General features: G+C 57.5%; 1 protein-coding gene across 3 annotated transcripts; it reads left to right on the plus strand.

Annotated features, from left to right (window-relative positions):
- Window positions 1–143: 143 nt before the first annotated feature.
- Window positions 144–25,766, plus strand: STRN4 (striatin 4). 3 transcript variants are annotated; one of them, XM_064381136.1, is made up of 18 exons: window positions 144–425; window positions 7,350–7,453; window positions 7,967–8,040; window positions 9,106–9,184; window positions 12,366–12,563; window positions 14,825–14,966; window positions 16,850–17,009; window positions 17,615–17,728; window positions 18,055–18,170; window positions 19,452–19,627; window positions 19,721–19,768; window positions 20,161–20,282; window positions 22,083–22,253; window positions 22,413–22,553; window positions 23,014–23,112; window positions 23,278–23,364; window positions 24,551–24,786; window positions 24,982–25,766. In XM_064381136.1, exons 1-17 carry the CDS (start codon window positions 144–146, stop codon window positions 24,718–24,720), a joined length of 2,283 nt encoding a protein of 760 aa, XP_064237206.1. In that variant the 3' UTR covers window positions 24,721–24,786; window positions 24,982–25,766. The 3 variants fall into 3 exon arrangements, with proteins under 3 accessions (XP_064237206.1, XP_064237207.1, XP_064237208.1); XM_064381137.1 differs by having other exon boundaries at window positions 18,076–18,170; XM_064381138.1 differs by lacking the exon at window positions 144–425 and adding an exon at window positions 5,481–6,230.
- Window positions 25,767–27,214: the final 1,448 nt, after the last annotated feature.

Raw genomic sequence — 27,214 nt, forward strand, 5'->3', positions numbered from 1 at the left:
CGCTCGCCGCCGTCCCCTCTTCCCACCGTCCCCCTCCGGGCGCGCGCGCGGGATGGTGGTGTTGGCGGGGGGGGGGGGGGGGTTGGCGCGGCCGCGCAGGCGCGCGAGGCACAGAGGGCGCGCGGGCCGGCCCCGGGGCCTCCATGATGGAGGAGCGAGCGGCCGCCGCGGTCGCCGCTGCCGCCTCCTCCTGCCGTCCGCTCGGCTCAGGCGCGGGCCCTGGCCCCACTGGGGCAGCCCCGGTCTCTGCCCCTGCCCCTGGGCCGGGTCCGGCAGGTAAGGGAGGCGGCGGCGGAGGCAGCCCCGGGCCCACGGCGGGCCCGGAGCCCCTGAGCCTGCCGGGGATCCTGCACTTTATCCAGCACGAGTGGGCGCGCTTTGAAGCCGAGAAAGCCCGCTGGGAGGCCGAGCGCGCTGAGTTACAGGTGAGCGCCGCCCCGGGACCCCCGACCCCCCACCCGGCCCGGCCCGGCCCGGCCTCACCCGCCGCCGCCGCCGCAGCCGCCGCCATCTTGGAGCAATGGCCGCCGGGACGGCTCGCGGGGGGGCGGGAGGGGACCGCGACGGTCCCGGAGGGCGAGTGAGGGGCTGTCCGAGGGGTGTCCTGAGGGCACCCCGGAGTGGGAGGGGACCGGGACGGCCGAAGTGGAAGTGGAGGGACAAGGAGGTGGGAGGGATCACCGGGACCGGCCGAGAGAAAGGGGCGGAGGGACCAGAACCGGCTGGGAGTGGGACTGGGACTGGGACTGGGACTGGGACTGGGACTGGGACTGGGACTGGGTGCGCCGGCAGCGGGGCTCCTGAGAGAGGCGACTCGGGGCATGGAGGGGAGCCTAAGAGAACTCGGGAAAGGGTGTGGAGAGAAGCCGAAGGGGTCTGGGAAAGACCTGATTGGTTTCCTGTGGGAGTGAGCAGAAGCTCGCCGGGTGCCGAGGGACTCCCGACCCCGACCCCGGCCCCAGCCAGGTGCAGGTTGGAGGTGGGAGTGTCGGGGGGGGTACTTGGGACCCGATGGGAATGAGAGCGGGTCCTGACGGGGAACCGGGAGGAGTTAGGGAGAGGAAGTCCAGGAGCCTGGGATGGGTGTGTTTCGAGCGACTGGACAGTGGGCGTGGAAGGATGGCTGTTGAGGACCCTAGGAGTGGGAGGGGGGTTTCGAGGGGTCCGGGATGAAGGTGTGTGCCCTCCCCTCTGAGGAGGAAACTGTGGGGATCCCGGGTATGAGTGGCTGCAGAGTGCAGTGAAAGGATCCTTGGAGTGGAAATGTGGACAGGGCAGGGATGTGCCCTAGGAGCCTGGGTAGGAGAGCTTGAAAGGGGAAGTCCCACTTTGGGGGTGTCCAGGAGTGGGTGCAATGGCACTGAGATGGGACGTGTGTGTAGGATGTAGGTAGAGAGCCCTGAATTGGAGTGTAGGGGGGTCAGGCATGTCCAGTATGGAGGTGAGGAGTCCTGGGATGGCGCCAATGAGGACAGATTAGGGGGCTACCCTGGGATGATGCTTTAATGGGGAGAATTTTGTAGAACCGGAAGGTAACAAGAGGGGGCATCTCAGAGGGAACGAGGCAGGGCGGGGTGGGGTGTTTGGGGATGGAGATATTTGTGGAAGTCCTGGGAAAAGACCCCGTGGTTTATGGGGTAGCTTGGGACAGGCATGTGCTCCTGACTGATATATGGAAGAGTCTGAGGAGTTGGGCTGGGGTTTGTGACCTTGCAGAGCGTCGGGTCCGTTGGCAGTGACTGTCTGGAGGACAGTGGAGATGTGAGGATTTGAAGGGATCAGGAATAGCCCGCTGGAAGTCTGAGGATTCTTGGACTGAGGTGTTATTAGCAGAAATTGTCAGTCCTTGCTTGTAGCAGCCCACCTTTCCCCTTCTGAATTGCCATTTTCTATCTAGTGGAAGTTGGTACCCAAATAAATAACTAAGGAGAATTTTGACCATAGGGACCGGGTGTGGTAGCTCATGCCTATAATCCCAGCACTTGGGGAGGCCGAGGTGGGAGCATCCCTTGAGCCCAGGAGTTTGAGGCCAGCCTGACTACATAGCAAGACCCCATCTCTACGAAAAAATACAAAAATTAGCCAGGCGTGGTGACGTGTGCCTATAGTCCCAGCTACTCAGGAGGCTGAGGTGGGAGGATCGCTTGAACCCCAGAGGTTGAGGCTGTAGTGAGTCATGATTGCACCACTGCACTCCAGCCTGGGTGAAAGAGTGAGATCCTGTCTCCAAAAAAAAAAAGCATTTTTGTCTATAGGATGAGTAAAGACCCTCCAGTAACTCCCCCTGCCCTCATTTGCCATGGCTGAGGCTTGAGGTGGAGTGGGAGCAGAATCCTTATGTAACCGCTCTCACTTCTGTCCCCACTCTCTAATTCCCAACTCTTTCCCAGCATACATCTCGTTAGATCTTCTCAATGCCCCAAGATGTAGGCAGAGCCAGTGTTATTACCTCACTCAGCAGTAATGATACCAGCTGCGATTTAGTGAGCACATATCATGTCTGCGGTGCTGTATCAAGCACTGCCATACGAGCTGTCTTTGAATTCTTGCAGCATTCTGGGAGAGTAAATGATATTCCTCCTCGCCTTTAAAAAATAATAATCACAAGAGGAAATGGAGGTTTTGAGAGGGTAAGTGATTTATTTAGGATCCCAGCAGTTGAGCGGAAGGGCTGGTCTGTGGACCTTTTTGTTTTTTTGAGACAGGGTCTCTGTCGCCCAGGCTGGAGTGCAGTGGCATGATTTCAGTTTATTGCAACCACTGCCTCCGGGGTTCAAGTGATTCTCCTGCCTCAGCCTCCCGAGTAGCTGGGATTACAGGCATGTACCACCATGCCTGGCTGGTTTTTGTATTTTTAGTAGAGACAGGGTTTTGCCATGTTGGCCAGGCTGGTTTCGAACTCCTGGCCTCAAGTGATCCACCTGCCTTGGCCTCCCAAAGTGCTGGGATTACAGGTGTGAGCCACTGTGCCTGGCCATCTGTGGACTTTTTAAGCCCATGTTCTGTACCTCTCTGCTACCCAGTACAGATGAGAAAACTGGTTCAGGCAAGCATAGTGGCCTCCCCATAGTACCCAAGCAGTCATAACAGAGCTGGGACTGAATCTCGGCCTCTGGGACTTTGTGCGAGTGCACTGTGCCCACCACGCTTTCTTGTCATCCTGGAGCCTGCGAGAAAAAATGTATATTCCCACCCTTAGTGACTCTTCTTGGAATTTGAGAGGAACTTGTGCCTGGCATGGTACCAGCTCTGTCATTTTGTGCTTTTGTTTTCTTTTACTCTGTTACATTAGTAAAAATTCAAACATCTCAGGGGTGTGTGTGTGTGTGAGTGTATGTATACACATATATATGTGAGTGAAAAAGGAACGTTCCCTCCCTTCGTCCCTTTCCCGCTCTTCTCTCCTGAGAAAGAAGAGTTATTGTGCTTGTGTAATAGATGAACTGCTGTGTGTATATTTTGTGACTTTCACATAATAATGTGTTTGGTTTTCCTTTCGTGTCAGCACAGAGAACTCTTACTCTTTCATAGCTGCATAGCATCCCACGGGATGGCCGAACGGTAGCTGACTGAGTTCAACCCTGGTTGGTGGACTTTGAGATTTTTCTAGTTTTTCCCCAGCAGACATGGCTGCAGTGAATACCCCTTATTCCTGTGCGAGTATGAAGCAGAACGGATGGGTGGAATAGTAGAGGGGATGTGTTTATGAAACGGTGATTGACTCTCCACGTTCACAGCCCCACCCCATTTACTCTCCCATCAGCGGCACCTGTCTTACGCACCCTTACTCGAACACTTACCGCTAATAGACGGAGTGACTTCCCCTGTGAGAACCCTTAAGACCTCGGCAGTGTCAGGTTTTCCTGATGGAGTCTGAATAACTTTTCTCCAAAGAGCTGGATACAGCTGCTCCTAGCAGAAGACTTGTCGTGCGCCCGTGCTTGGTACATGTGTGTTGAATGGCAGAGGAGGCAGCCCCTCAGGAGGTCCTGCCAGCAGGCACCGTAAGTTTGGAGCAGGAAGGTGCCAGAGCTGCAGTCTGGTAATAAGTAGGCATTTGCCACGTGGGGAATTCTGAGAAGCAGGTGATGTGGCTTCTGCCCATCTGAAACTTCCAGGCTGGCAGAGGAAGCTCCTTCATGCAGGGAACCGCAGAGCTGTAAATGTCCATGCACAGTTGATTGTGTGGCTCTGCCCATGTTCTGTGGCAACTCTGAGAGGGGAAGCTTTTTGAGGATGCGAGGGACCTTTTAATGAGAGATCTGAACTGGAGATTCATATAGGAGCAGCGACAGGGAGCTGTGGCACAGAATGTGTGGCGCTGTCCCCTCCCCACTCCAGCTTCCTGGGGGCTCATCCCTGCCAGCAGCTGCTGAAGCTTGGGAAGAAGGCCCTTAGGAGATGCAGGGCTAGATGGCACAAAACAGGAACTCCTCCCAGGGAGCTCAGGCAGGAAGCGGCGAATTGAGAGAGGCATCAGCTCCTGGGAGGACTGCATTGCTGGGACTTCTCCCAAGCCTTTAGATGTTGCCTTGCTGGGAATAGCTTGAGGGGCAGAGAGGCAGGAGCTGCCAGGTATCAGAAGGTTTTGGGGGCGTGTGCTCTGCGGCTGTGGCCAGAGGGAGTGGCAGTGGGTGGATGTGGTGAGCGGTGGTGACCAGTACTTCCAGGTCCTGGAAGGCCCACCACAACCCTTGGCCCTTGCAGACCAGGCAGCCAGTGGCGGCTGCTGGTGTTTGCAGCAAGGGAGAGACTGACTGGCAGCCGATGCTTCCTGTTTGGTGGATTCCACCTCCCTGAAACGCTCCAACCACATCTTTCTGGTTCTCTTTCCAGAGGCACTGGGAAGGGGACAGCAAAGCAGAGTGGGTGGCAGAGACCCTTGCGTCCTCTTTAGCAGGACGGAGACCACGGCTCGATGAGGCATCAGGGGGATGAAGCGGAAGCTGAGCCAGTGAGAGCTCTGGGTGGGATGCCCTACTCTGCCTCCTGCCCCCACAGATAGACCACCACTGTGTCCATTGCCCCCATCCTAGTCCAGGCCACTGTGGTTCTGTCCTGGGATTTCTAGGACTGCCCCCTTCCGTGACGGGGGTCTCTGTGTCCAGCTCTGCCACCTCCTGCTCCCTCTAGGCAGTTCTCCGTGTTTTAGCTGGGGCTGCCTTCGTGCATGCGAATTGGTTCCCTCTCTGCTTGAAACCCTTCCGTGGCTTCTCTGTGTTCCCTCTGCTGGGCCTCTGCACTTCTCTGACTGCCCTCGCTGAGCCTTTCACATGTTCTGAAGCAGCCATCCTGGCCTTTTTAGCGTTCCTTAGCCTGCCGTGCAGCTCGTCTGTCCTCTGCCAGCAGGGCCCTCGCCTCCCCTGGCTAACTTCTCTTCAGCCCCAGGCCTCAGCTGAACTGTCGCTTCTTGTCCCTCCTCCCATAGCGTCCTTCGCTCCTGCAACAGGGTCCTAGTCACGTTGTGTGTGAGTTGCTGCTCATGAGAAAGAAGAGTCTCCTGCACAGGACTGAGTCCTGTGGGGGCAAGAACCACGTGGCTCCTCTGTTATTCCCCAGTGCCTTACTGGGGCACCTGACACGAGTGGGCATTCACCAAACCATGGTGGGTGTTGACCGAGGTGTAGGATCCCAGGAGGTCGAAGGATCAATTACCAGAGCCCAGGAGGGCAGGGAGGAGAGCGAGGAGAAAAGTCGGGACTTGTCTTCGGTGGTCAGTCCGCCTCTCCTCTCACCTTCTCCAGTGATTCAGAGAGTAGATTTGGGGGGCTGAGAAGATACACAAAGGACAGAAACTCATGCTTCGGAGATGTTGATGCCACATAAGTAGTTTTCCTGTCTGGCCTCGGGTGTTTATATAGATATGTGTTGGTAAAAGGCGTTAAGAGGGAAAACAATTCTTATTCTCGAAGTGGACAGAGGAGGTTTCTTCTCTAGAAGGTAACTCGTGACGTGTGTTTCTTTTTTTTTTGAGACAAAGTCTCACTCCGTCGCGAAGCTGGAGTGCAGTGGCATGATATCAGCTCACTGCAACCTCCACCTCCCAGGTTCAAGTGATTCTCCTGCCTCAGCCTCCCGAGTAGCTGGGACTACAAGTGTGCACCACCACGCCTGGCTGAGTTCTTTGTATTTCTAGCAGAGACGGTTTCACCATGTTGGCCAGGCTGGTCTCGAACTACTGACCTCAAGTCATCTGCCCACCTCAGCCTCCCAAAGTGCTGTGATTACAGGTGTGAGCCACTGTGCCCGGCCAGTCTACAGACATTTCTCATTGATCTGGGGTCTCCAAGGGATCCTACCTCCCCTAAGGAACTGGGCCCATTTTGGAGTTGTGGAAAACGGACAGGGAGAATAAAGATGATGAGAGAGGTGCAAAGTGGCATTTGTTAGCTAAACTCTGCCAGGCCTTGGACCGAGCAGAGCCTAGCACATGACGGGAGGGCTCCCTTATGAGTCTCATTTTCTGGAGGGGCAAATGGAGGCTCAGAAGGCCGATGACCTGCCTAGAATCATGTGGCAAGTAGTGTCTAAGTTGGGCCTGGAGCTCTGGCTGTCCTGGGATGGAATGGTGGAGTGCTTGGGGAGAAGCCAGGGATGAGCCCTGGGCCAGGGCTTTGGCACAAGGGCTTCCAGATCATGGTCAGGGGCCAGGATCCAGCCTGGAAGGCAGTGGGCCCAGTGTCTCCAAATGACCTGTTGACAGACTGGAGCAGACGGGGCAGCTCAAACCAGCAGACTGTGTGAAGTGCTTGGCAGGAGCCCAGGGTCATGTCTGTGGCACATTTCTCTCACACCCTGGGAGGAATGCAGTGGGATGGCTAAGGCTTGGCTAGTAAAGCTTTTGTATTGGAGTGGGAGCTGAGCCGAGCCACCCACTCTTGTCCCTAAGCTCCAGAAGTAGCTTCCTACGCCTCCCAGAGACAGATGCTCTGGTAAGAATAGTGGAACGCCACCTCCACAGCAGCCTGAGGGACAGCACCTGCCGGAGGGTGTGGGGGAGTCCAGGCGGTGAATGCCCACTCTCCTCTCCACGGCCGTCCCTGACCCAACTTCCCCCAAAAGGCAGCCACCAAGTGAGGCTCGAGCTGGCCTCGTTGTCATCTCAGGGGTTAAGGGCTCCCCTTCAGCTCTCATTGTGGGTGACGTGGCAGGAGGCCCTGGAAACAGACCCAGCCTGTCCTCTCAGTGCTCCCTGAACCCTGACTCCGCATCTTTGTGCCTGAGGAAGTGGCTGCCGCCCGTCACTGAGGGGTGCCTGGGGGCCGGCACCGTACTTGGGTGAGTGATGGACACACCAGCAGTGAGCCTGAGCCCCGGTGTCTTCCTTTGCCTCCCGTCTGCCCTCCCAGGCGCAGGTGGCCTTCCTCCAGGGAGAGAGGAAAGGGCAGGAGAATCTCAAAACGGACCTGGTGCGGCGGATCAAGATGCTAGAGTACGCGCTGAAGCAGGAAAGGTGAGCTTCGTCCTGGCCTGGGCCTGCCTTCTGGGTGCATCTCAAGCTCAGTGTCAGGAGACCACCAGCCACGCCTGCTTCCAGCTGAGGGAGATTTGGGACCAACATTCTTTTCCATTATCGCAGTTCCATAAGGTTCTAGGGGAGAAACAAGACAGAGTAGGTGGGATTTGGGCTAGACACCAGGAACAATACTCACGATGCTGGTGGCCTGCTGTGCACCAGGTACTGTATATTCCCTACCCATGTTATTCCTGTCCCTTCCAATAGCCTAGTGGTATTGTTCGCCCTGTTTCTGATAAGGAACTGGGGTTTCCAGGGCTGATGATTTCAAGGACTCCTGAGAGCAGCCTAGGTTGCCTGACTCCAGGGAGTGGTCTCTTTCTCCAGGCCAGGGGTGTTGGGGGACAGTTGAGCTTCAGTGGTAGGAGAGTGGTTAGGAGGAGGCCCTGCAGATTGGGATTTGGGACTCCGGATTCCTCAGGTGACGACTGACCCTGTTTGCTCTTTTAGGGCCAAATATCATAAACTGAAGTTTGGGACAGACCTGAACCAGGGGGAGAAGAAAGCAGATGTGTCAGAACAAGGTACCCACCCTCTGAGGCTTGCACAGTGGGCACCCTCCCGAGGAAGCTGAGTGTGCTGGAGAAGCAGAAAGATGGGGTGCCTCTGTCTCACTTTGCTCCTTAGAAGGCAGAATCACCCCGGGGCTGGGGAGGGCGGAATCTCACTCTCAGAGCCCTGCCCATGGGCAGGTCCTGTGCCAGACCCTTGGGGCCAGTCCTGCTTGCCATCCCTTGTGCACCAGAGGCAGACACGCGAGCAGCTCACAGGATCCCTCTGCAAGGAGTGGGCGCCAGGGCTATTTATAGAGCGCTGGGGACGGTGCGGGAAAGCTGGGGAAGACGTCACCAAGGAGGTGGCGTTTGAACAGGGTTGCCATTCAGTTGTTCATCCAAAAAAGACATTTATTTGTGGGGTGCAGGCTTTGTATCACAGATTAAGGACCCAGCAGAGAGTACGGGAGACATGGTTCCTGCCCTCTGGTCCCTTAAGAGTCTAAGCTCCTTGAAAGATGACTCCGTTCCCCAGCAGGAGAGTGAGGGGAGAGAGCACAGGCACATAGATGCACGCTGAAAGAGTTAGGGGACAGGAAGTTGGTCACTGTGACTGGGCAGATGTGTAGAGAGGGCAGAGGACGTGGGAGGGCAGGTCAGGTAAGAGGGAAGCTTGGCCAAGTCAAGCTGGGAAGACCTTGTGTGCCAGGCTGATAGTGATGGTCGTTACCTGCTGCCAGCTCTCACTAGAATGGAAGTTCCACAAGGGCAGGGGTCTTTGTTTACCCATGTAGCCCAGGCCCTGGCCAGCTTGCTGTGGAGGAAGATGACAACTCACCCAGAGTTCTGAGATAAACCCTTGTCTTGTCGGAGTCCAGTCTGGGGAATGACCAGTCAGCAGACTAGAGATGAGGACTGCTTCAGGGAGGAGGAATCCCCACATCGGGAGAGAGCAGGGTTCCAGCACTCAGGGAGTGGTGCCACAGGACCCGTGAAAGTGACCGATTTGGGTTGGAGGGGTGAGGAGGATGGAGGAGGTGATGGGTAGGTGGCAGTGGCCTGACTAAGAGAGCCTCCATTCTCTCCACCCGCCAGTCTCCAATGGCCCCGTGGAATCGGTCACCCTGGAGAACAGCCCGCTGGTGTGGAAGGAGGGGCGGCAGCTTCTCCGACAGTGAGTGTGCTCAGGGAGCGGGTCTGGGAACACGGGGCACGCTGGCCTTGAGAGATAAGTCCAAACACTCCATAGTCCTTTCCTTCCCCACTGGGGACACTGAAATATCAGGATCTTAGCCAGCTATGGCTGGAATGGCCTTTCCCCTGTGGGCGGAGCCTGGCCTGGGGAGCGGGAGGGAAACTGCTGCAGGAGGTGGACGCCCCCTTGGACGTGTCCCTGAACGCCGCTGCGGATGCCTCTGCGACTTTTTTTGTTTGTTTGTTTTTGTTTTGGTCTCACTGGCCATAGGAGCCCTGAAGTGTGGCTTTAAAATATATATATATCTGTGAAGATTTATGAAGTGTGGCTCTTTATTCCCCAAGGGTAATATTCCATTATTTTTTATTTATTTATTTTTTTTAAAGACTAATCAAATGGAGCAGTGAGAAGTGGGGAAAGGGCAGATCTGTAAGTAGGTCTGTAATCGACTGTGAACGATCACAGTCACTCACCATGTTTGGACCAACAAATTATTAATATTATTTAATACTATTTTTTGAGACAGTTTTTGCTCTATTGCCCAGGCTGCAGTGCAGTGGCACGATCTCAGCTCACTGCAACCTCTGCCTCCCTCCACCTCAAACAATTCTCCTGCCTCAGCCTCCTGAGTACCTGGGATTACAGGCACATGCCATCACGCATGGCTAATTTTTATATTTTTTAGTACAGCCAGGGTTTCACCATGTTGGTCGGACTGGTCTCAAACTCCTGAGCTCAAGTGATCCGCCCACCTCGGCCTACCAAAGTGCTGGGATTACAGGCATAAGCCACAATGTCTGGCCAAATTATTATTATTTTAGTTTTATTTTTTGAGACAGAGCTTCGCTCTTGTTGCCCAGGCTGGAGTGCAATGGCGTGATCTTGGCTTACTGCAACCTCTGCCTTCTGGGTTCAAGCTATTCTTCTGCCTCCTGAATAGGGATTACAGGTATGCCAGGCTAATTTTGTATTTTTAGTAGAGACGGGGTTTCACTACGTTGGCCAGGCTGATCTTGAACTCCTGACCTCAAATGATCCACCTGCCTTGGCCTCCCAAAGTGCTGGGATTCCAGGCATGAGCCACTGCTCCAGTCCTCAAATTATTATTTTTTAATTGCTGAAGAGATTTGTGCATTTTAGAAAACTTGGAAAATACAGGAGAGCAGAGAGAAAAAAATCGCTCATAATTCCTCCACCCAAGAAATTTCATACCCCTATAAACATTTTGCCATATATAGTCTCAATTTCTTCCATGGCTGTATATTTCTGTCTTAATAAATAAATTAATTAGTTAATAAGACAGTCTCACTCTGTTGGCCAGGCTGGAGTACAGTGGTGCAGTCACAGCTCCCAGCAGCCTTGATCTCCTGAGCTCAAGCGATCCTCCTGCCTCAGCCTCCTGGGTAGCTGGGACCACAGGCATGAGCCACCCTGCTCAGTTTATGTATTTTATTTACTTGCGTTATTTGTTTATTTTTTATGTTTTGAGAGAGTGTCTTGCTCTTTTACCCAGACTGGAGTGCAGTGACACAATCTCGGCTCACTGCAACCTCCACCTCCTGGGTTCAAGTGATTCTCCTGCCTCAGCCTCCCAAGTGGCTGGGATTAGCAGCGTGCATCACCACACCCAGCTAATTTTTGTATTTTTAGTAAAGACAGAGATTCACTAAGTTGGCCAGGCTGTTGTTGAATACCTGAACTCAAGTGATCTACCTGCTTTGGCCTCCCAAAGTGCTGGGATTACAGGCATGAGCCACCGCGCCCAGCCCTGCTTGTATATTTTATAAAAACTGGGATTTCTTTTCACTGTTAAGAGTTGGGAACATCTCTCCATATAAATTAGTAATACTGCAACATTTTGAGGACCTTATAATTTCCTTCCTTTGGTCCTGTGGAGAAGGAAAAACCCAACAGAATATTGTCTGTCATATGGATAACCATAACTCTCCATGGCCAATTCCTTCTTGTATATTTTGTTGAAGTTGTTTTTAATTTTTTAGTTTTATAGACAATGTGATAAGAATCAAGAAGGTATTGTGCATATTCTTGGTTTCCTCATGTAAGATATCTGGAAGTGCAGTTGCCAGCTTAAAGTATGCGCACACAGCAACCCTAAAATGATGATAGTAACACTAACAGGCTACACTTACCAAGGACCTGTTACGTGCCTGGCACTGTGCTAGGCATTTTCCACCTGTTGGCTCCTCACTGACATCTCTGTGCGGTGTAACTGCCAGTGTTCCCCTCACGAGAAAACTGGGATGCGGAGAAGTGATGTGTTTGCACAAGGTCACGTGGTTAATTTGTGAGATCTTGGTCAGTCTGCCCCAGTGCCCAACTTTAAAGCCCCATGCTTCCCTGTCTCTCTATTGGTGGGAGATAGGAGCCCCAGATACACGGCCACGCACAGGATGAGACGAGCATGCAGCCTCACATGCGAGAGGCAGGGTCAGGGCAGCGAAGGGACGGGACGGCAAAGGCCTCCTGGCCCGGAAGCCTCCTGAGGACTAGCAAGGGACTGTTGTCTCTGTATGTTGAAGCCACAGATACCCCAAATTGATTTTTGTTCTTTTTCTCCTCCTCCTTTTTTTACTTGTAGTCCAGTCCCAGCTGGCTTCAGTTTTTAAATTGCAGAAGGAATAAGTGCTCATTTGTAGAAGTAAGTAGAGTCAGTTGCACAAGTTCCTCTTAACGCCCCTAATCCCATTCTCCAGAGGTCGCTGCTGTTACTCTTTTTATGGATCTTTCTAGGCCTCTTGGGGGACATAATACAAGTGTGTGTTTGTATGTAGTGTAAGCTTATATGCACATTAACGCCTCTTCGTTTTTTTCTACAAACACTGGCATCATGTGGATCATAGAACTTAGCGTTTTCGTTCTGCTGTTTACTGTGGCCAGCTTTCGTTAAGGCTCTGCTGCGTTGATCTTCTGCCGCTCAGCCCTAGGAGCACCCTCACGCCACAGCACTGTGTGTGTGTACAAGGGCTTCCACTGGAAATAGCCCTGATGGGGAACAGCTGCAGCGAGGGTGTGCTTACATCAGATTTTGGTGTATGCTCTTAAGTGGCCCCTTACGAAGTCCTCTCAGTTTGCATTGGCCCCTGCAGTACCTGAAGAAGCCCAGGGGATGTCTGACCCATACGGCTCTGCACCCCTGCAGGTACCTGGAAGAGGTGGGCTACACAGACACCATCCTCGACATGCGGTCCAAGCGCGTCCGTTCCCTGCTGGGTCGCTCACTGGAGCTCAACGGGGCGGTGGAGCCAGGTGAAGGAGCCCCCAGGGTTCCCCCGGGCCCTGCGGGGCTCAGCGGTGGGGAGTCGCTGCTGGTCAAACAGATCGAGGAGCAGATAAAGAGGTGAGCCCTTGGGCCTGGCAGATGTGTCTCTCTGTTCCTCTTGACTGCTGCTGAGGGCCAGGGACAGAACGTCAGCTGATGTCTCTGGGTGCCCTGGTGGCCCCTCCTCCTGGAGTATGCTGCGGGCTCCCTTGTTTCAAAATCCTCAGTCCCTTCACTGCTGGGATCCCCTGGATTCTGTTCTGAGTTCCCTCCACACACTCCCATGGCCTCATCTCCAGCCCTGCTCCCATCCTGATACTCAGACCTGCATGCTCCTCGGTCACGTGGGGTGCCTCGCCAGCAGGGAGTGGAGCACATGAGGTGGCCACCCTTGGGAAGCTCTGGCTTGTTCACTGTCTCGTCAATGGTTGTCAGTTAAGCAGAACAAGCGAGGCCACATAGGTGATGCTAAGTGCAGTGAAGCCCACGAGGGCCAATACGTGCACAACGAAATAGTGCTCCTCTGTGTGGGGTGGGCAGGGAGGGTCTCTGTGGAGGTTGACGCTTGGGCAGAGATAAGCCGCATGAGTAGCTGGGAGGAGAATGTTCTAGGCAGAGGGCACAGTGAACCCTGGGGTCCCGAGGCAGGAGAGGCGCAGCCCATGCAGAAGCAGCACGAGACGGGCGTGACTGCAGGCGGTGAGGCGTGGGCCACGGGGAGGTTACCATGGAGTCCCTTACTCGGGCCTTGGGCTGGGATAGAGTCACCACCCTTGGGAAGCTCTGGCTTGTTCACTTCCCGGTCACCACTCTCAGGAGTCAGTTGCCCAGGCCTTGGGCTGGGTTAGAGTCTGGATTTGAGTCGGGTGTGGGAAGCCAGTGGTTTTGAGCAGGGGAGTGACATAATCCCACATTCTTGATTCACTCTGAGAAGGAGAGGCTGTAGGAGGGTCCCCTAGGAGGCAAGGGGACCAGTTGGGAGAGGATCTCGATGTCCAGGCCAGAGCTGATGGGCCTTAGCAGTGGCGAGGCAAGAGGTGTCCACTTCCCCAGAGGTTTTCGGGCAGTTGATGCTAAAGGACTACAGCTAAGCGGAGAGGAAAGAAATGGGGGACTCCAGGGTTTGGTGTGAGCCATTGGAGTAGCGTCCCCTGAGACGGGGAAGCCTGGGAGTGGAAGTTCTGGGGGCTGCCAAGGTCATGTGAAGTGTGAGGGGCCTGTTTACCCCCATGTGAGATGCGGAGCTCCAGTCTGGAGCTCGGGCACATTTGGCCCCTAAACATAGCTCTAGTTGAACAAGCACATGGGTATTCTTTGGAAAGTCGCGGGCCGTCTGCAGTGCCTGGAATGAGTGTAGATGGTCAGAGAAGAGATCTGAGGACTGAGCCCGGGTGCTCTCCCGCTTAGAGGCTGGAGGGAGGAAGAGGAAGCTGAGAAGGAGGCTGAGCCCGTGCAGCTGGTGTCGGTGTCTGGGAGGAAGTCCCATGAGAACGGTGTCCCGTGTCCCATGTCCCTCTGGGAGTGCAGGGAGTATTCTGGGCAGGTGTGTAAGAGGATGGAGCGGAGTTCTGGGGATGGCAGCCGTGAAGCGAGCTGGAAAATCTGCAGTGATCTCTGCACCGAGTGGCAACTGCACCCTTGGGCAGTTGACAGGACCTCCAGGACACCAACCTGATGGCAGAAGAGGGGATGTTTGCATCGATCTGTACTTCGAATTCCACCCTGCCTTCTCCCGCAGTCAGGCTGGGTCGATACCTCCTCCACTAAAACCTGTCATGAAGTTGGAAGCCAGGAGGTGGAGGGAGGAGTGCCATCTGTTGCTGAGGATAGTGCGGGCTCCTGAGTAGCAGGGATCGCCGGCGCCCCTGCTCATGCGAGGCTGGCTGGCTCCTGGTGCCTTGCTGAGCATTCGTAGAATGGCCAGCTCGTCTTTCCTGCAGGATGTATCTGCCTCCTGCCTGACCTGCCCTTGTGGTCTGACCGGGCTGTGGGAATGGGCACTCTGAGTCAGTGGCACTTTCTCATCCAGCTTTCCTTCTGACTCAGCATAGGATGGAGATTTGTGACCAGGGTTGGGGGTTGGCCCTCTGGAACTCGGGTCGGAGGTCAGTGAGGAGCTGGGCTCCGTCTGCGGTTTGAGTGAGTCGTCCAGTTGGAATGAGCATTTGTTGGGCAGAAGCTGGGGTTGGGGCTTTGTGTCTGACCAGAGTCAAGGCTTCTCGAGGTTTAAGGGGTTAGCTGGGTCTGGACTCTGGCCACCAAGCCTGGATGGGCACCTTCCCATCTGAGATTTGACACCTGGCAGGACTCATCCTCCTCTGCTCTGCTGTCTTGGGCAGGAACGCGGCAGGCAAAGATGGCAAAGAGCGCTTGGGCGGCTCGGTGCTGGGGCAGATCCCCTTCCTGCAGAACTGCGAGGACGAAGACAGCGACGAGGACGATGAGCTGGACAGCGTGCAGCACAAGAAGCAGCGTGTGAAGGTGAGCCCCTTCCTCCACGCCCCCGCAGCCTGGCCGGCTGTGACCTGGTCCAGGCCCTTCCCAGGGTCAGCTGGGGCCTTCAGGGGCTGCACTGTGTCGGCGGCAGGGATCTGGAGACACACAGGCCCTAGCCTGGAGGAGCTCTGGCCAGCAGCAGCCTTGTAAATAGTAGTGTGCAGAAAGATGCATTGTGGTGGAGGCTGGGGCATGTGCCCATGAAGGAGGGACCTGTGGGAGATGGCCCTGGGGCTTTCCCTGGGCCCTGGCCTTCCCATTAGCGGGTCCCTTTGCCTGGATCCCCTTCCTTTCCTCCTTTAGACTCAGCTCAGATACCCCCTACCCTGCAGGAAGCCTTCTTTAACTCACCCTGGACCCCCCTCCCTGTTCTTGGCCACTCTGGGGTCCTCCCTGTCTGGTCTGGGAGGGACTGGGTTTGTCTAGGCCTCCACTCCCTCTCCAGTGTCCCCAGTGTGGCTCAGCACAGAGTCACACCCCAAATGGAGTGGTGTGCACAGAGCTGCAGCACTGCAAGAGGCCTAGGGGAGGAGCAGGAGGGCTGAGTCCAGGGCCTCAAATGCTGGCCTCTGGTCCAGACACTGGCTCCTTCCTTCCCTTCTGGGAATTTCCAGTCCTTTTCCACCCTCCACCTGTCCCTTCAGGAATCATCCGTGGTGTTTATGGCCCCGCAGGCCTGTACCCTTGGGGCTGGCTGGTTGTGTAGGGCTCTCTGTCTCCACACGGCAGCCCTCCAGTGAGGCCCGGCTGGGAACCCAGGGGACTTCCCGTGTCTCCCAGGCGGCCCCAGCCCAGCTGCGTGAGTTCGGGCCCACGCTGCTTTGTCTTGGCTTCAGCCTCCTCACCCTTCAGACAGGGCTGAGTCTCTGTGTCTGGTAGTTGAGGATTCATTAGAATGAGCTGGTGCCCAGGAAGCCCTCAGCCGCACAGTGGCTGTCCCCCAAGTGCTCATCAGGTGTTAGTCAGTGGTGCTGGTGGCATTGGTGTGGTGGAGCCCTCATGGTTTCAGGCACTGCCGGCGGAGCACCATTGCCGCTCGTTCGTGTGCCCCTCAGAGCGCCTGGGGCAGTTCCCTCCTCTGTAGTCCTAAACCCCCCCTCCCCATTCTTTCCCCAGGTGTTGAATAAACCTTGACCCTAGTTCTTCTCCATGTCCCTTCTGTCTGGTCCCCCCATGCCGGTCAGAGGCTGGCCCCTCACTGGTGCCCGAGAGGTGTCACCAGACTCAGCCTGGGTGCTGACATGGGGCCAGCCACACCTTGGAGGAGTTGACGGTAGGCTGAGCTTGGCCTTGATGACCTGGGGCAAGTGGGTTCCCCTGCTCAGCCTCAGTCTCCTGGTCTGTCATGTGGAGTGATAATGAGAGTGTTCACGGTAGCTGCTTACAGGGTTGGGGTTAAGTAAAGCCGCGTCTGCGAGGCGTAGGCAGTGAGCGGGATTTGCTCTTGAGCCTGCACGGAGGCCGGTGCCGTGTTTATGGTTGCAATGCTGTGGTCTGTTTGTCCTCACTTCAGTTTGCACCTCCATATGCTCACACATGGACACCAGTGCATATCTGCTCTCCCTGAAGGCAGATTGTTGCATTATGTGACTTTTCTTCATTTAAGGCTCGGTGCTGGGGGACTGGAACGGGCTGAGCTGGGACCAGGTCAAGGGCCACATGAGGGTGGGGCCAGGCCAACCAGCCCTAGTGGTAGCAGCTGTCCAAGACCCCAGCAGGGGGCGCTCCAGGGCAGCCAGCTGGTGGCTGAGGCAGCCCCATGAGCAGAGACAGGCCCAGAGCCCCGGATTATCTGTTCTCAGGCATGGGGGTGGCTTAGTCTCTGGACAAGAGGGCCCCTGACTTGTCTGGCTTTCTCTATGCCCCAGCTCCCATCTAAGGCCCTGGTGCCCGAAATGGAAGATGAGGACGAGGAGGACGACTCCGAGGATGCTATCAACGAGTTTGACTTCCTGGGCTCAGGAGAGGATGGGGAAGGGGCTCCAGACCCTCGGCGGTGCCCTATGGATGGGAGCCCCCACGAGCTGGGTGAGCTCAGATTTTCTGGCCAGCCTCTGCTTGCTTTCCCCACTGAGGGGGTGGGAGCAGGCCCAGCTGCCCACAGCTGCTTCCTGTGCAGGGTCTCTCCACCGGACGGATATGCTTCCTGAGAGGAGGGTAGCCAAGGAGAGCAGGAGGCCCAGGCCATGGCGGCCAGCCCCTCACCTCTTCCCTGGAAAATCCCCGTGGAGACGCAGGCAGGCCTGGCTCTTCCTGAAGCAGGGCCGCCAGCCCTCTAGGGCGGGTGTCCAGCTCTGGCTGGCCTCAAGGAGGGAACAGGATGAGGACCCAGTGGGGGAGAAGCAGGTGGGAGGGCTGCGTCTTCCTCCTTGTCCTGTGACTCCCAGCTAGGAGGGCCCTCGGGTCACATGGGATGGATGGCTGGGGCCTGAGGCCCAGGCAAGGCAGTGACCTGCCTACTGCCCCACGGAGGGGCCCAGTCAGCCTCCCCTCCTCTGCCCATACCCCCACTGGGGCCAGAGCTTCACAGCCCCCCAGAGTGGCAGGGGGTTCTCGGTGTGGGAAAGGGATCACCTACAGCAGGCTGGGTTGGAACTGCTAGGCGACTCCGGCCCTATTCCTTGATCCTGCAGAAAGCCGTCGGGTCAAACTCCAAGGCATCCTGGCTGACCTGCGGGATGTGGATGGGCTGCCCCCAAAAGTGACCGGTCCACCTCCTGGCACACCCCAGCCCCGACCACACGAAGGTAAGAGGCACCCCCCACCTGGCCCCAGTCCTGTGGGCCCATGGCAGAGGGAGGCTGCAGAGCTGAGCCCAGGGCTTCTGTGTCCTCAGGGTCGAGGCCCAGCCTCCAGTCTGCAGCCTCCCTGCCCCAAAAGTTCGTCTGTCTGTCTGTCTCCCTCTCTTTTTGTCTGTCCTGCCCTGTCTGTCTCTCTGTCTCTTTCCAGCTGTGATTCTTCATCTTGTCCTCTCCCTGTCTCTCTCTCTTGCTCCTTATCTCTCTCTCTGCCTCTCTCTGTCATTCTCTCTCTCCCTGGCCCTCTCTGCCCCTCCCTCCCCTCCCCCTACCAGGTTCCTTTGGCTTCTCCTCAGACGTCTTCATCATGGACACTATCGGGGGCGGGGAGGTGAGCCTGGGGGACTTGGCAGATCTCACCGTCACCAACGACAACGACCTCAGTTGCGATGTAAGTTCTCCAGGTGCCCCCCGCATTGTCCCCATTGGGCATCATGCCCAGGGCCAGCCCCTGCAAGCTCTTACTGGGTGCCACCCATGCCCTGCTCACCCCGTTTCACAGAGGGGTACAGACGTAGACAGTGGAGGGACTTGACTGCGGTCACTGAGGCACAGGGCCTGGAAGACTCTGGAGCCTGTGTCTTCATCACAGCTTCTCCACTCAGTGCCTGTCCCACCCCTGGCGATTTGGGATGTAGGAAAATGACCTCCAGCCACCTCCTGCTCTGCCACATCAGGCCAGTCTAGTGTGAATGGGCAGCTGGGCTGAAATGAGATGTTCCAGGGCTGAGATATGTGGATGGGCCAGCTGGGAGCCTTTGGCCAGCTGGGAGCCTTTGGCATGGGTGCCTGTGCCCATTTTCCCATGGCAGAATGGGATCTCCAGTGTTGGTGACCCCAGTGAGGCTGGTGGGGGAACTGCTATGAGATTCGGAAAGTGGGGTCAGAGCAGAGGCCTGAGCATCAGAGTGTGCCATGGGGCTCCTCTGCATGCCCCGAGATGTCACTTGGGGAAGTACAGTGTTCTGAGCTTTGCGCCCAGCCTGTGGCTGCTTTTACCTGCCCCAAATCTGAGCCTTTCAGGTGGCAGGAACAAGCCATGTCGTTCCCCTGCTTTGAGTTCCCGGCTCCTGGTTTCTCCGAGGCTTTTTCTTAGGATGAAGCACACATTCCTCCGGGGCTTACCACCCAGCGCCTGCCTCATCCGCTGCCGCCCTCCTCCGTGCCTTCTGCTGCCTGCTCCACTGGCCTCTCAGGCTGGGCCGTCCGTGCTGCCTTGGGGCCTCTGCACAGGCACTTTTCCTCTCCAGGGCCCTCTGCTTATCTGAAGTCCTGCTCGCTTGTGCTTCCTCAGGAAAGCCTCAGTGTCCCTGGGAGGAGGGCAGCCTGCCTGCCGTCTCCCCGTGCATCTTAGTTCACTGCCCTGCTCATGGCTTGTCATCCCACACACATGTGGGATGCTCCAGTGTCTCTCTCAGTCCCCTTCCTCTCAACTGCAAGACCCCAAGAGTCAGGCACACCTGTCTCTCCAGCACCTAGCCCAGTGTGGGGACTTGCAGGGCGAGCGTAGAGACTCCGCCCTGCAGAGGAAGGGGAGAGGTCCCAGCTGGAGCGAGGGCATTCCTGCCAGGACCATCTGGGGGGAAGGGAGGGGCCTCAAGCCCTGGTATCAGTGTCTGCGTGACTGCTGAAATGGATGCAAAGACACTGAGGCAGCTCCCCCCAACCCCAGCTGTCTGACAGCAAAGATGCTTTTAAGAAGACGTGGAACCCCAAGTTCACCCTGCGCTCACACTATGACGGCATCCGCTCTCTGGCCTTCCACCACAGCCAGTCAGCTCTGCTCACCGCCTCTGAGGATGGCACGCTCAAGCTCTGGAACCTGCAGAAGGCGGTCACGGCCAAGAAGTGAGGGCAGCAAGCCCAGAGCCGGGGGCAGGGGCATCTGGGGACGGGGGTGACAGGGTCTCAGTGACATCAGGCTCATCTCTCATCCCACAGGAATGCGGCGCTAGATGTGGAACCTATCCATGCCTTCCGGGCTCACAGGTAGGGAGGTGCCCGTGAGCCTGCTAGAAACTTCGTCCCAAATGCAGTCTGACCCCTGACCCACTCACCACCATGCTAGGAGGCCTGTGGCAGGAGGCAGGACAGCAGGGGGCTCAGTCCCTGTGCCCCTCTGTGATACATGAAGCCCTGGCTCCTGGGGCTCTCTGCTGACTTTCTCATGCCCTGGCAGCTGGTGCCTAGCACAGCCCTTCAGGGAAGGTGGGGCAGGGGAGGGCAGGAGACAGGCAACCTACTCAGGTGGCACGGCCAGAGCCCCAGTCGCTGAATTCCTTTTGGCCATTGTTGAAGAGTCCTAGTAGGAACATAGGTCCTGTGGCCAGGGGAGGCTCTGAGCTAGTCTTATCCCCTTCTTGCATCTTTGTCCCTTGCAGGGGACCAGTGTTGGCCGTGGCCATGGGCAGCAACAGCGAATACTGCTATAGTGGAGGGGCAGATGCCTGCATCCACAGCTGGAAGATTCCAGACCTCAGTATGGATCCCTATGATGGCTACGGTGAGGACAACGCTGCCTGCCTTCCCCTCACATCTGCTGGGGCCTGGCTGTCTCGCCACGCATGCATGCATGCACGCACGCACGTAGGCACACATGCTGCAGGCGTTGGGAGTGTGTGTGAGGGCTCCGCGCTGCTCTGTCGTGAGCAGCGAGATGCAGTGCGTGGCTGAGGGCTGGGCCAGCCAAGTGGGAATGATGGTTGTGGGAGGAGATGGTGAAGCTGACTGAGAATCCACATGAGCTGGCGTCCAGAAGGCAGAGCTGGGGCTGCCCAGGCCAGGAGCAGCCCATGCACAGGCGTGGCCAGCCCTGGCAGCCTCTGCTCTGCCACACTGTGTGCTCTGCCTGTGGGGATCCGCCAAGGTCTGCGTGGTTGGGTGGAGGGCATGTGAGGAGAAAGTAGAGAAGGTGTGGAGTTAGATGGGCCAGGCTGGACGGAGTCGGGGCTTTCTCTTTGGGGCAACTAAGAGCTAACTAGGGAAGTGACCAGACTGCCACTTCCATTTAACATCTGTCCCCCTGCTCTCTGCCACCTTTTTTTTTTCCTGAGACAGTTTTGCTCTGTGGCCCAGGCTGCAGTGCAGTGACGCGATCTTGGCTCACTGCAACCTCTGCCTCACAGGTTCAGGTGATTCTCATGCCTCAGCCTTCTGAGGAGCTAGCATTAGGTGTGTACACCTATATCCGGCTAATTTTTATATTTTTGGTAGAGACAGGGTTTCACCATATTGGCCAGGCTGGTCTCAAACTCCTGACCTCAGGCGATACACCTGCCTCCCAGAGTGCTGGGATTACAGGCGTGAGCCACCGTGCCCAGCTCTGCCTCCTCTTTTGATCATGCACCTGGCCCTGTGTTCCATCTGGTCTGGGCAGAGGTCAGAGGTCTTTGTCTGCTTTCAAGGGGAGGACACGTTAGAGAACAGGCTCACCTGCACAAGGTCAGGGGTCAGTCCCAGACGCATTGGCCACCACACCTTCGGTGTCAGCAGGTCAGTGCTGCCAGCGTGGACTTCAGCAACCAGGGAGGCAGTGGTTGGACCTCTTCACCAGGGGGCTTTGGAGAGACCAAGCAAAGCTCAGGCACTGGGCCGTGGGCTGAAAAGACTGCACAGGCCGGGGCTAGGGCGGACCCTCAGCCAGCACAGGCCACGTGCCGCTCGTGGGGACACAGAACCACACTGTTCCTTTTTTCTTTTTTCTTTTTTTTTTTTTTTTGGAGACGGAGTTTCACTGTTGTTACCCAGGCTGGAGTGCAATGGCACGATCTCGGCTCACCGCAACCTCCGCCTCCTGGGTTCAAGCAATTCTCCTGCCTCAGCCTCCCGAGTAGCTGGGACTACAGGCGCGCACCACCATGCCCAGCTAATTTTTGTATTTTTAGTAGAGACGGGGTTTCACCTTGTTGACCAGGATGGTCTCGATCTCTTGACCTCGTGATCCACCCGCCTCGGCCTCCCAAAGTGCCGGGATTACAGGCGTGAGCCACCGCACCCAGCCACTATTCCTTTTTTCTTAATGGAGACTGAAAAATTCTGTATTGAGCTTCCAGTTTCTGGGCCCTGCTTTGGGGGACAGCCGTGCATGGAGGGAAATCTCTGCCATTGGAGAGCTAGTGGGCAGTGTGAGCAGCTTCCGGGCTGTCCCAGTGGTGGACAGTTCTGAGGAGCACCAGGGTGTGAAGTGGGTGCACATGTGATTCGAGCCCAGCCACCTGGGGCTTGGCAGAGCTGGGGCTCCAGGCTGTCTGGGGAGGAGCTGACAGCCCTGACACAGCCCATTTCCTCCCTGCGGTGGGTGCAGACCCAAGCGTGCTGAGCCACGTCCTGGAGGGCCATGGGGACGCCGTGTGGGGCCTGGCCTTCAGTTCTGCCTCCCAGCGCCTGGCCTCCTGCTCCGCCGACGGCACTGTCCGCATCTGGGACCCCAGCAGCAGCAGCCCGGCCTGCCTCTGCACCTTCCCCACAACCAGCGGTGAGTGGGGGCTGCGCCTCACTCCGGAGCTCTGCAGGGCTGGAGGCTGTCAGGGTGGTTCCCGCTGAGGCCCCAGGCCTCCCACCCACAGTCCCCCACCCTGGGGCAGGGCTGGGTCTGAGGGTCCCTTCAGCAGCCCTCTCTCCCCTGTGCCTTCAGAACACGGGGTCCCCACCTCAGTGGCCTTCACCAGCACCGAGTCTGCCCACATCGTGGCCTCCTTCCGCTCTGGCGACACCGTCTTGTATGACCTGGAGGCTGGCAGTGCCCTCCTCACACTGGAGTCCCGGGGCAGCAGCGGTAAGCGGGCCAACAGCAGCTCATGGAATTGCTCTGTGTCTTCCGGGCCCCACTTCCTCCTGGGGCTTTGATGACCCCCTTGCCAGTCAGCTCAGATGACTCCCCTGCACCCTCGGGCCCTGAGCAGGAAGGAAGTCGAGTCCTGGTGCAGGGCCCCCCACCCTCATAGCCAGGGCACTTGGGGGGCCAGGTGGGGAGAGTGCGTCAGGGACGCCCTGTTGGGCCCTCTTGGTAGAGTAGTGAAATTTCATGTTTGTTACTCCTCTTCCCCCAGCCCCAGAATGGCCCAGGGACTCCTTGTGCAGAAGCAGCACTGAGGTCAGGGATGGGAGTGGCCTCGCCCAGCCCCTCTCCACATCCAGGCAGAGGCTGGTGTGGGGCTGTCACGCTGCACTCGTGCCTCTGTCCCGGTCTTCCTGGTTTTCCCTTTGACATCCTTCTCACCCTGCTTTTCCTTCAGGTCCAACCCAGATCAACCAAGTGGTGAGTCATCCAAACCAGCCTCTCACTATCACCGCCCACGACGACAGGGGCATCCGCTTCCTGGACAATCGGACAGGTGAAGCCCAGCCCCTTGTGCTCCAGAGGGTGGGGAGGGCCAGAGGCAGGCGTCAGAGACGCTCTTGTCCCTGCGGGAGGCCCTGGGAAGGTCTCCAGGTCTTTCCCTCTCCCAGGGAGGCCCAGAGTGGGAGGGGAACCTGCCACCCACCCCCTCTCACCTCAGGTAAACCCGTGCACTCCATGGTTGCACACCTGGACGCAGTCACCTGCCTAGCCGTGGACCCCAATGGCGTATTCCTGATGTCAGGAAGTAAGCTGGGCACACTAGGCCCACCAGGGTTGGGGAGAAGGGGAGGAAGAGGCCTGGGCACTGGCCCCAGGCAAGTGCTCATGGGGCCTGGGGGCCAGGACTGAGGGAAGCCGGTTTGGGCGAAATGACGGGAGATACGGGGTAGCACAGCACTCTGGGCTCAGCTCCCTGGGGCACTGGAGCTGCATCATTTCATTTGGCCTCTAAACAACCTGCGCGGTTGGTACTTTTATCCCCAGTTTACAGATGTGGGCCCTGGCTCTCAGACACTTTGTAACTTGGCATTGGGGCTTCGTAGCATTGTTCCAGGTCTGCCTGGCCAGTCCCTGCAGGGACTTACGTGCTCCCACCCTGCCGTCTCTGGATAAGGGCATCCAGGGCAGCAACAGGCTGTGCTCAGAAGGGATGCAGCGGGATGTGGGTGGGTGGAGAAGGGGGCCGGAGCTTGCTGCGGGGTGAAGGGCGAGGTCTGCCGTGAGTGCAGGCATGAGTGCGTGTGCGCACTTAGAGGCGCAGGCCATGGTGGTGGAGGCTGTGGTTGGTTCTGCCTCCAGGCCTGTGCTGGCAGCCTCTGGCGGGTGAGGGGCTGGTCAGTGAGATCCAGCCCAGTGCAGAGATTAGTACAGGGTCCGGGTCCCCACAGACGGGCCTCGATTCTGGGGACTGCTAGACTGTAGAAGAAGCTGAGCCTTTGCCCTGCCTGATCTTCCTGACCCTAAACCGGACATCTCCTCGCCAGGGCCCTGCTCAGGCTCTTGTGGCCACCCCTGCCTCCTGCCTTGGGACCTTCCCCTCCTGTCCTGCCTGGAAGGCTCCCTGCATTCCTCCTGGGGCCATTCTGTCCTCACACTGACCCCTGGGTTGCTTTCTTCTCTTCCTGTCTCAGCTGCAGCCTCAGTGCTGCTGGGCAGGGAGAGCTGCCTGTTTTGTTTGCTCCCCGCCCCTGGGGCTCAGTGTGCAGTAGCTGCTCAGGAAATGCTGGGGGATGAGATGGACCATGGACAGGAGGGGATGGGGGTTCTCCTTTGGGTGGGCCTCAGGAGGTGATGGGCAGAGGGTGAGGGAGAGGAGAGTTGAGCCCTACTTCCCCCAAGGCTTTTGGACAAGGCCAGGTGAGGGGCTTCAGGGCTGAGTCTGAGCGAGGAGCCTGGTGACCACCCCTTCTGGCCCCCTCACACCTGCACAGGCCATGACTGCTCCCTGCGTCTCTGGAGCCTGGACAACAAAACGTGCGTGCAGGAGATCACGGCCCACCGCAAGAAGCACGAAGAGGCCATCCACGCCGTCGCCTGCCACCCCAGCAAGGCCCTCATCGCCAGTGCTGGTGCTGATGCCCTGGCCAAGGTCTTCGTATGATGCCCACCTGGCCCTGCCCTGGCCGCCACGCTGGCTGGGAAGCGGGGCCGGGCAGGTGGGGCTGAGGTGAGGGCAGAAACCCCGCATCCTGAGCCCTCGCACGCCCCTGGGCTGATATTCTCCAGGTGCTGATTCCCAAAGTGCAGTCAGGGGCACCCTGTGAATCACTGGGGGAGCCCTGGGCACGCAGGGGAGGGACTGAGACCCGAGAGGCACCCTAGAGGCAGCGGCTCAGCCTCCCCTCTCTCCTCTCTCCTGCAGGGTCTCCCAGCCTCACTGGAGGTACAGAGGCCTGGCCTCTGCCTGTCTGCCGTGGAGCCTGGTGGTGCTAACGGCCCTTTCCCCAGGAATCCCTCCCCCACGGCTGCCTTCCCCAAGCATCCAGCCTGGGGATGGGCCCCTTTCAGGAATCACCCCCGAGGATGGCCTCGGGGTTTCCCCCTGTGCCCTGACAGCTGTTCCTGGTAGCAGAGCTGCCTTCAGGAGGGCAGCACAGCCAGGGCCAGGTGTCTTTAGGGATCAGTTTCTCCAAGATGCCAGAAGGTGCCAGGTTCTCCCCTTGAGCTCCTGCTCCCCCAACCCCATCCTCCCAGAGCTGGGCAGGAGCTGTGCTGGGAGAATGGGTGGCAGCTGGTAGCCTCAGGCTGGCCACCCCTCCGGCCCTCTCCACTGCTTTCCAGACACTAACCAAGGCCCAGGGATTGCCCAAGACTCCTAGGGCAGCCCTCCCAGTACTCCACGGGGTTGCCCATGGGCAGAGATGACCTCGTGCCCCTCCCTGGGGCGTGGAGGGTGGAGTGGGCCCCTGGGTCCACCTAAACTCCCTGTATAGCCGTATAAATAACAGGATTTTCATGCCGCCCACCTGCGTTGTCACTGTGTGATGGTCTCGGTCAGTCTGTCCCTGCCTCCACTCTTTCCTCTATTTATTTCACTTTCTTGTTTCCTGCACCCTCGGTCCCCTTCCAGGTTCCTGTTTATAAGCCCCATCCTCTCTGCCCCCATCTTGTATGTGAAAACTCGTCTCAATAAACCCTTTGGAGTAAGATGGGTGACGGTGCCATCTGTTGAGGGGACTGAGAACTTTGGGGGAGGAGTGACCGGCTCTGGCTGGGTTGGGTGGAGTTTGGAGAGGGGATAGGATGGGTTGGGTTTTGTGACAGGGCAGCAGGGGCCAGAGAGGGACCCAGAGCTTGGGTGGGGTGTGGGTGGAGAGCAGAAGGGGCACTGGACCGAATCTCCTTGTGCCCTTTCTGTCCTTAAGTGCTCCCTCCCCAGGGCTCTGTCCCTGGGGAGCAGATGCTGTGATGACAGTTCAGCTGATGCCTAGGCCTGCCTGGGATGTGTGATGGGTGGGGGTGAGGCCAAAGGGCTGGTGCCCAGAGGACATAAACCCCCCTCCCATTCCCATCCCAGGCCCACAAGGAGCAGGGAGGGAAAGGCTGCACCTTCCAGCGGTGGATAATGGTTTTGGAGTGCAGATTGCAGGCTCCTCCGTGCTGGGAGGAGGCACCTGTCCTGATGAGTCCATTCTTTCCCTTCCCAGAGATCCGTGTCTACTGTGCAGGGTGCTTTACATGGTATTTCACTGGGTCCACAGCCTTGAAAAGGGAACGGCTCTCCACATGGCTCCAGATGAGATGGAGGGGACATGCTCCCATCTCCAGAAGGAGGCTTCCACCACCTACCAGGCAGGCAATCCCAGCTCCTCTGCCACGGGCCACTAATGCCCACTTCCTGGGATGTAAAGGGCTGTGTCCCCAGCCCCTCAGCAGGCCCCAGTGAACATAAAAGGAAGAATAGAGGCTTCTGCCTGCACACTGGAGACATGGCAGTGTTTTGCTGGGACAGTCATCTTCCCCTCAGGAAAAAGGGTGCAGGAGGGCAGGAGGCCCTTAGGTGCCGCCCACAGGAGCCTGCGTGGGCTCCACGTGGCGTGCTCCCTGCTCATTCCTCCGGGCTGATGCAGTTCCCCAGGTGGTGGTTTGGGTTTTCGCTCCAGCCTCAGACTTCCTTCCCCAGCCCCAGCACCCGGATGTGGTGACAGAATCGATTGTGTACCGACCTCAGCAACCCCCAACGGCCCTACACCAGGAAGAGGTGCTCTTCTGGCAGCCCCCATCCCCAGCCAGCCGTGCCATTTCCAGTCCTATGGCATCCCAGCCAGGCAGGTGGCCCTTCTCTTAGTGCTCAAACCTAGGCCTTGACTTGTCAATCAAAGGGGTGGGTGGGGCAGCTTCCCTGGAGCAACTTCACTGTGGGATCTCCACAAGTCGCTTTGTTTCTCTGAGGCTTCAGCTTACTCTGTGTACTGTGTACACTAAACGGTAGCCACTATTTGATTATTAGCTGTGGAGGAGAGATCAAGACTGACCCCTGTAGCGGCTGTTTCATGTCAGGGCCCACCCAGGACCCAGCAGGTCCTCACAGATACTTGCTGGATGACTAAATGCACGTGCCCACCGCATCAGAGCCCGAGTGCTGGAGGCGCCCA

This window comes from Aotus nancymaae, unplaced genomic scaffold (genome assembly GCF_030222135.1).
Source record: "Aotus nancymaae isolate 86718 unplaced genomic scaffold, 86718_ANA_hifiasm-v0.15.2.pri h1tg000028l, whole genome shotgun sequence".
In the NCBI taxonomy this organism is placed as follows: domain Eukaryota; kingdom Metazoa; phylum Chordata; class Mammalia; order Primates; family Aotidae; genus Aotus; species Aotus nancymaae.

Excerpts from the sequence above, each read along its gene's own strand:
- STRN4 (XM_064381136.1), top strand. The coding sequence starts at position 144 with ATGATGGAGGAGCGAGCGGCCGCCGCGGTCGCCGCTGCCGCCTCCTCC. Across the intron at positions 17,010-17,614 it reads TGGGAGCCCCCACGAGCTGG|AAAGCCGTCGGGTCAAACTC; the intron begins GTGAGCTCAGAT and ends TTGATCCTGCAG. Across the intron at positions 22,554-23,013 it reads GGAGTCCCGGGGCAGCAGCG|GTCCAACCCAGATCAACCAA; the intron begins GTAAGCGGGCCA and ends CTTTTCCTTCAG.